This window comes from Gavialis gangeticus, unplaced genomic scaffold, assembly GCF_001723915.1.
Source record: "Gavialis gangeticus isolate Ggan-Ray unplaced genomic scaffold, GavGan_comp1, whole genome shotgun sequence".
Lineage (NCBI taxonomy): Eukaryota > Metazoa > Chordata > Crocodylia > Gavialidae > Gavialis > Gavialis gangeticus.
The window spans coordinates 19553728-19561487 of record NW_017728996.1 but is presented as its reverse complement, the minus strand read 5'-3'; the positions used below and the strand labels follow the sequence as shown (position 1 = coordinate 19561487).

The following is a 7760-nucleotide window of genomic DNA, read 5'->3' as shown; positions in this document are numbered from 1 at the left end:
CCAATTAGGGGCGACGCGGCGCGGGCAGGAGGACGCGGACGGGGACGAGGACGAGGACGAGCCGGGGCGGGAGAAGCAGCACAATAGGAACGAGCCTTCCTGCCCCCGTCTCCTCTCCCCCCCGCCCCGGTTAACCGGCTCCGATGTGGAGCCGGGCAGTGCCCCTGCAGCAGGCCGGCGAGATTCATGCTCTCTTCAAAGACTGACGGGATTTTTGGGGGGGTGTTTTTTTTTTTTGAGGTGGAAGTTTGCATCCGAGCTGGCTGGGGGTTAGGCACCCCAGGGCAGCACGTCCTGGAAGCTGGAGCCTTGAATAGTATCAAATCTGCAAGGGACAAAGCGCTGAAGCGCAGGCCGCTTAAAGGGTTTTTTTGTAATGAGTCAAGGGCCCGAACTATTCCATCCAGGAAGAGCGCGCACCCACTGCAGATGCTTTAGGGTTGTTGTGGGGGCTTTTTAAACCCAAAAGCTTGCTAAGAAAAATGTTGCCGACTCCGTGTCCTTAGACCAACACGGCTACCGCCTACACCCCAGTGAAAAAAGAGGCTTGGTTAAAGCTCGGCGTCAGCAGAACGCGCCCGGTTGGGTTTGCAGCGTCAAGGATCACAAGGGGTTTTATTTAAACGTGTTTCGTAAATGTAAATGTGGCCCCGCGTGCCTGTAGCGATGTCAGAAACCTGCTTTGGTGCTGAGCGAAAATTAAATATCCGGCAGTTGATATTGAACAGAACGGGTTCAGTGGAGAACGCGGGTGGGCGAGACCTGCTGTATCGTCACGCTAAGGTTTTTGGCGGGGCGGTGAGAAGCGCCAGGCGTTCTCCCTGCCATGTTTCCGTTCCAGAGGTCGAGGGCCCCACATAAAGATGCTTGTCATAAGGGAAATGTTAGGCCAAGAAAAGTTGGGAAGTTAAATAACAACACCGTGCATATGACCGGTACCTATGCACAAGCAAAACACACCCTCTTTTTAATACTTCATTGGCCATTTCTAGAGGGAAAGTTACATTTGAGTAAAAAATGGTGGTGAATAAAGGGAAGTTTTTACATTCCATCAACCAGATTCTCCAGAGTTACACAACTTCTAGCCATTGAAATTCAGTTGCAGTGAAGGGATTTCTCAGAACATAAAACTGGTATAGTAAGTGAAGGACTAGGCCCCATTTTGTATCTGTCATATGTTCTTTATTTTGCCACTGCTATTAATTCAGTAAAGGAAGGTAACACTAATGTTAAAGCAAAGTAATATTAATTGCACTTCTTGACTTCTTCCATATCGTTCTGCCCTTCTTGTAAGTTAAATTCTCTGTTCTGTATTCTGCAGTTTATTCTGCAATTTATTCTGCAGTGTAACCAAAGCTGCCAGATACACGTCTAACTAAATGCATTGGTCCAGATTCTCATTTAGACTCCGGTCCTTTTATATTTCTCCTGCTCCAGTAGACTAAAAGGATCATGATGTAAAGGAGAAGACATATACCTGTGTTCAATCCAGTACTTCTTTACCACAAGAGTGGCAGAGATCAAGCACTGTAAACGTAGACTTCAGTTGATCTTCAAACGTTTGCAGTTTTCCATCAGCTGACGGAGTGCACACCTGGCTTTTTTGACTCCCACGATCATCTTTATTTGAGGTTGATGTCAGCAGGATGGACACAGTCCCGAAAGTAATTATGTTAACAGGATATACTCAGTTTTGGAAAAAAAATACTGTTGCTGTAGAGTCAGTGAGGGCAGCGAATACACTGTTTGGGTGTGTCTGAAAATATGGTGTTTCTCCACCCATTTCTTTTAATAGTGACTGGGGGGGGGGGAGTTGTATTTACTTTTACCAGTTTATAGGATTTATAAGAAAGATCATCATTTGAGGCCAGTGCCAGTTACTGCTTTCTAAAATACTACATATCAGTATGGTGCTAAATTCAGACTAGCCTGAAAAGTACGAGTCAGCAACCAACCAATTTTAAATGACTTTCTATTTTAAAATGCATCCAGCTCTGTTCTAAGCCAAATTGATCAGTTAAGATCACGCTTTATTGAAATACGAAATTAGCCGATGAGGATTAGACAAATTGAAAAGAATCTTTGAAAGGTTTTCTTTTTAATTATTACTTTAAGGAACTGTTTAGGGGCATGGACAATTGAACACATACCCCAATGTAATTTCCTTCAGTTCAAATGTAAATTAAACTGGGTTTAGGAATTTGCAGATGCACAGTATCCCGAGGTAATCACACAATAGGCAGCTCTTATGGTACCTTGCCCCATGGCAGTAGGGAAACAGATATAGTCAAGGAATGGCTCTCCCAGGACAGTCACACTAACCTAAACTGGTGTAATTTGACTTAGTGGATATTTATCGCTGTTTCTTTTAGGGATATTTCTTTACCCTAGGTTAGGCGTTTGTATTGTCGGTTTGCTACTTTTTTATACTGGTGAAATATGCATTACACTGATACAAACATGACATTTGTCCACGCCCTAGGTCTCTGTCCTGGCAGAAAGAGATATTACATGACCCCCTACAATACATCTTCACTTCTAGGGTCTCTGGCCCTGATTTCCAAATACATTTGTGTCGCTCCCCCAAGCCAAAGCAGACAGAATTGGATAGAGTTTGCCGGTAAGTCCCGTACAATTCTTCCTCCCAGACGCCAGCATATGTTTGGCTCGTTTATACCCTGCCAATTCCTCGCTGCCTAAAAGGCCTGTGATTCCATTAGCAATCTGCACAATCATCTCCTCTAAGCTACCCCTGAAAACTGACCCAGTTCTCATCAGCTTCAGTATTGGTTACCCTGCAGTATGGTTTTGATAACCTGTTTCCAAATCACTTGTTTGGTTTCCCCCAGGGTGTGGGTGGTGGGGATGTTCAGCTTGGCTTCTTGCTCACATCTGTAATAGGGGATGGGTCTCTGGAGGCATCTGTGATTGAGTCCTCCTCCCTGACTTGCTCTGTTATTGCTTCTGTAGGCACCATACGCTCTGCACAACAGCATTGATTGAGCTCAAACATTGTAAACAGAGACTTTGATTGATCTTCAAACAGGTTTGTTTACTCAGATTTGTAGTGGCCTTTTGACTGCCCAGACATCCTTACTTGAGAATGATCTTACCACTACTAACAGTTTTGAAAGGAAACTTACTGTAAGTTTGGCCAGTGCAGGGGCAAGAGGGCATATGCAGAGTTTTAAGCGTGTCCAAAACATTGTATGATGGTTCGTAACCTCTTCTCTTCTTGGTGCCAGTGGTGGGAACCTTACTTACACCAGCACTCTCTAGGATAGTTATGATTTGGACCTCAACACTTTGTCTTAAAAATAGAGTCATATAAAGACAGATACGTAATATATGCTAAATGGCTTTGCTCCCTTGACATTAGGGAAACTATATCTGTTTATGCCAGTTGAGATTCAGGCCCAAACATTTTTATGATCCAAAAGATGTATCTACATTGTTCAAAATGAAATGTTTCAGTTAATCAACAGTGTCTTTTGGGGGTCCTCACACTGTACACTCCACCTTCCTTCCAAAGACAACCTCTGCATTGGTGTTGAGTCCAAAGAAGAACTGCAGACTTTTCCAGTAGTCCTACAATTTGGTAAGTAGAGATACTGTACCTCCTCTTGTGCTTCATACCTTGATTAATTACTACCAGTGGAAATCAGGTGGCATGCATCTCAAATAACTCTCAGGACTGAAAACTGCTTAGATTGCCACATAAAAGAGATTAACTATATTTTTAACATGGATTAGCGGTATGTGCAGAGCAGTGCTCATTTACCTGTGTGCGCTTTTCTCTTTGGTCACCTTGATCCTTCCCTTTCCTTGTGCTTAATACAACAAAAAGGAAAGACTAGTTTGAGTCCCCTTTCTCCACCTCCACAAATCTTCTGATCCTATTTTTTAGTTAATATCTTTAGATCAGGTTGGATTTCCACATTGTAGAAACTGGACTTTTTATTGTTTAATAAAACTTTTTTTGTGAAGGAAAGATTAATCCGAGAACATGCTATAATAATTTCATGAATACTGTATGTGACCTGGTAGGTGAGAAAAACATTAAGACTTTCTGGTGTTAATGTCTTGATCTAGTTTAAGCAGCAGCAGATAGGAAGACAACTCAGTGGATAAACTGCCTCTTTCCAAATGGCTGGGATGATAATTATAAGATAATTGCAATACTTCTAGGCTTATAGACTGATTTAATCACAAGCTTGTAGACTGATTTGTTTCCGTTAAATTCTTTCTTCTCTCACAGGTTTTGGATGTAAAGAAATGTTTTGTCTTAGGGACGCTATCTGGTCTCTGCTTCCCACTGCCTTGTTTTAGAGGTGGTAGAGCTTCAGGTCTTATCTTAAGTGAGGTCTGGTGAAGTAATCACTTTTGGCTCACAAGCAAGTCTGAGAGGGGAAAATTATGATTCCCTCCTGAAAGGCAACCACCTGAGAGCTGGAGCAGATGCATTCAGAAAGAACAGGAGGAAGGCAGGTAACAGTCGGCATGATAGAAAAATACACATATTACATATGTTGTTTGTTTTTACAGTGTTTATTGTTCATAATTTAAAATAATTTTGCTATGTCTTATTTGGGTTTTAACATCGGAGCTTTTAAGGACCGAGTTAAACTTTCAGTGATTTGAGGGATGTTAATTTTTGTATTGTATTCTCCAGCATACAGTATATGAAGTAGGAGAAACAGAATGAAAGAATAACCATACAGTGGCTGAAATATTAACTCCTTAGCTCCTGTTGCCTCTCCCACTACCCAGATTACTGTAACTGGCAGAGATTACAGTGCTTTGGGTTCCTTTGGCCCATACTCTGATTCCCCAGACATACTCTTGTCATTTCCTCCCAGTCGTTAGTGTGGGTCTTTCACACTATATGAAGGAGAGAGGTTTTATTGAAAAGACATTGCAGCTGCAATATGGTTGTTCCGTTTTTTGACAGAGGGCAGGATGCCTTTTCTATGATGATCAGCTCTAACAACCTCGGTTTGGGCTAGAAACAGAAGACTTTTTTTCGTTTGGGCCTGTTCCTCTCGTTCAATGACTTGGGCGCTGCTTTTGCAAGCTCCCTTGACTTGCTGGCCCTCAAGGAGCCTGTTTGATTTGGATTTGAACATTGCATCAAACCCCAGATTTGACAGACGGACATTTGTTCCACATTAAGTACCTGTGTGTTTCCATGTTCTCTTTCATATATGCTGCTTCATGAGGTGAGTACCCAAAGTGTGGGAGGTATAAAATGGTTGCTTTTGTTCTCCCTCCTTTCCTTGCACACTAAACTAGGCTAAACACAATCTTGCCCTGTGTGTTTAAAGACGCAGATTAGTTTGAAATTCAGAAGCACTTTATAGAGGAACAGTTGTGAATACCATTGATAAGAATGGTCCAGCATAAACAGGAATCCCAGACCCTCCCTTCAAACCCTTAGGTCTGTTTTTGTTAAGATCAAAAGGGAGCAGAGTATTCCGAACAAAATGTGCAGAGGCCCACCCTTCCTGAATTGCAATTTTGGTACTGTGTTGTGTCCTGCAGCTGTAAAGCTATGAAACAGTTTTTTAATGTATAGCATTGGACAGTTTAATAAATGTTTTTCCACAGGATCCCTGCAGGGCTTCTCTGATCTTGTACTCTCCCCACATTTTATGTGTGCGCATTCTCTAAGGAGAGCTGCTAATCATTACAGGATTAATGTCGGCACCTTTACTTGAACTGAATAATGCCTTATTCTATAAGTATGCCTACTAAAATCAATGGAACAACTTGCAGAGTAAGGTATTACTTATACTGTGTCTGGGTCTCAGAATCGGACTGTGAATTTAAAATCAAACTGTGATTCCAAGATTAATTTCACCTGGGTTGGGAAGTTAGACTATCCATACGGTCTCTGGAGAAAAATATTCACCTTATTCATTTACCCATATTCTTTTCCTAAGAAGCTAACTTGAAGCTACATGATGAATGTGTGGGTTTAACCAATGAAAATGGTATCAAAATCCTGAGACTAGTATTAACTACAGTGTTTCAGAGCTTAAAGATAATAGTATCAAGTTGCACTGCAGCTGATTAGATAATGCAGCACTCATAGACTTTATACACTATGGAATCTGATGAAATTGATGGATGCCAGTGATAAAACTGGCATCCTATCCTCCAGTAGAGATCGGTTTAGTCAGTCAAAACGCAGCTAATCATGTACATGCACATATACAGAGTAATATTATTTTACAGTTAAATGTAGAGGTGTGGCCAAATCAGTTTCTCCCTATCTGGATAGCCCTGACTTTTGAAATAGTCGGTATTTGAATCAGAGCTTCATGTCTGATTCAGAATAAAGTCAATTTATCCCAACTTTGGAGAAATCTGGGTTCAGATCTAAATTTTATAACTTGATCAAACACCTTCAGGTTCTTCTTTTCAAAAAGTGATTCTAAATGTTATATACACTTGTATGTATCCAAAAGTCTGCATTTGCATACGCAGACAGTCTTTTGTATGTGTAAAATGTACAAGATCATAGTTGTGGGAGGCAAACAGTTTTTTTTTTAATTTGGCCCTCTGCAGGATTTTATGATTGAAGGCTTATAGGAAGCAAACTACTCCTCATCAACCACCCAGAATATCCCAGTCTTCTGAGAACTGCATAAGATAATGCTTTTGAGCAAAATAAAGAATACTTCCAATGCCCCAACATCCTGAATCATGTTTAATTATGAGGGCTTTTTGGGTAGGGACCTTCTATTTGTTAATGTTTTACAGTACCTAGCACAATGGGTCCTGGCCCATAACTGGGGCTTCTATGAGTTATTGTTATATTAATTGATAAAATTTGGCTTCATTATCAGTATAACGGGAAACTACCAGGCCTTGGCTACTTACAATTTTTGAAATCCCTGAAAGACTCCCCCATTTATAATACCTGATTCAATTAACTTCTTCTTAAGTCCTTTTCCCATATCTACGATACCATGGATCAAAGAATTTCATCTGATCTCTCTCCCTGGGGAATGTGTCACTCCAAGAAGACCAGGACCTAGGCACTTGTTTTCTCCAGCAGCAGAGAAGTTCAGAATATTTCAGCAAAAATAGAATTCCCAGAGGGAAAAAAGATGAGTTCTAAGGAAAATGTTTCTGTGCTGTAACTAGCTGTACCAAACGTTAAATTTCCCACCTAAAGCAGAAATACAAAACAGAGAGACAAGAAGGTTGAAAGTCTCAGTGAAATTGGCAGTCAGAGTGCAGGAAACCAACACTGGACATAGGCACCATGGAAGTCTCACTTCACCGTATTTGGGGGTTTTAAGTGGAGCATCAGACATGTTAGGGTCTTGTACTGGCCCCTGCACTGGTTTCAATATCACCAATAAAGCATACAAGCCATACATGGCAGACTTCATTTTCTTTCTCCCAAGTTTATGACTGATCTTTGGGATTCAATCTGGTTGTTTTTTTTTAATCTCCTGATTGTCAAAGCATCTTTCCAAGAAACAACTGCCTCTTCTACAGTGAAGCCAAGCTCTTTATTCTTTCCAAACTCTGGTGTTTAGGGACATGCTGAAAAACCTAGCTAGTGGATATTAGATCTACTGTCCTTTGTGTGCAGTATAAAGAGGTAAAACTGGTTTCCAACAACATGAAAAAGCGAGTACAAAGTCTAAGGTTTTTCTGTCCAAACAAAACCTGAAAACAAAACAGAAAGCCTTTTTTGAATGTGTAGGAGACTGAGGGTGTGTGTGTGTGGCGGGAGGGGTGGG

The 7760-nt window shown here is 41.3% G+C and overlaps 1 protein-coding gene across 1 annotated transcript in view; it reads left to right on the top strand.

Moving 5' to 3' along the window:
• The first annotated feature begins 666 nt into the window (after positions 1 to 666).
• MESDC2 (mesoderm development candidate 2) overlaps positions 667 to 7760 on the top strand; it is a 33770-nt gene continuing 26676 nt past the window's right edge. Inside the window, exons 1-2 of the mRNA XM_019503819.1 lie at positions 667 to 798; positions 3061 to 3144. Coding sequence (XP_019359364.1) covers positions 667 to 798; positions 3061 to 3144 — 216 coding nt within the window. The remainder of the gene's footprint in view (positions 799 to 3060; positions 3145 to 7760) is intronic.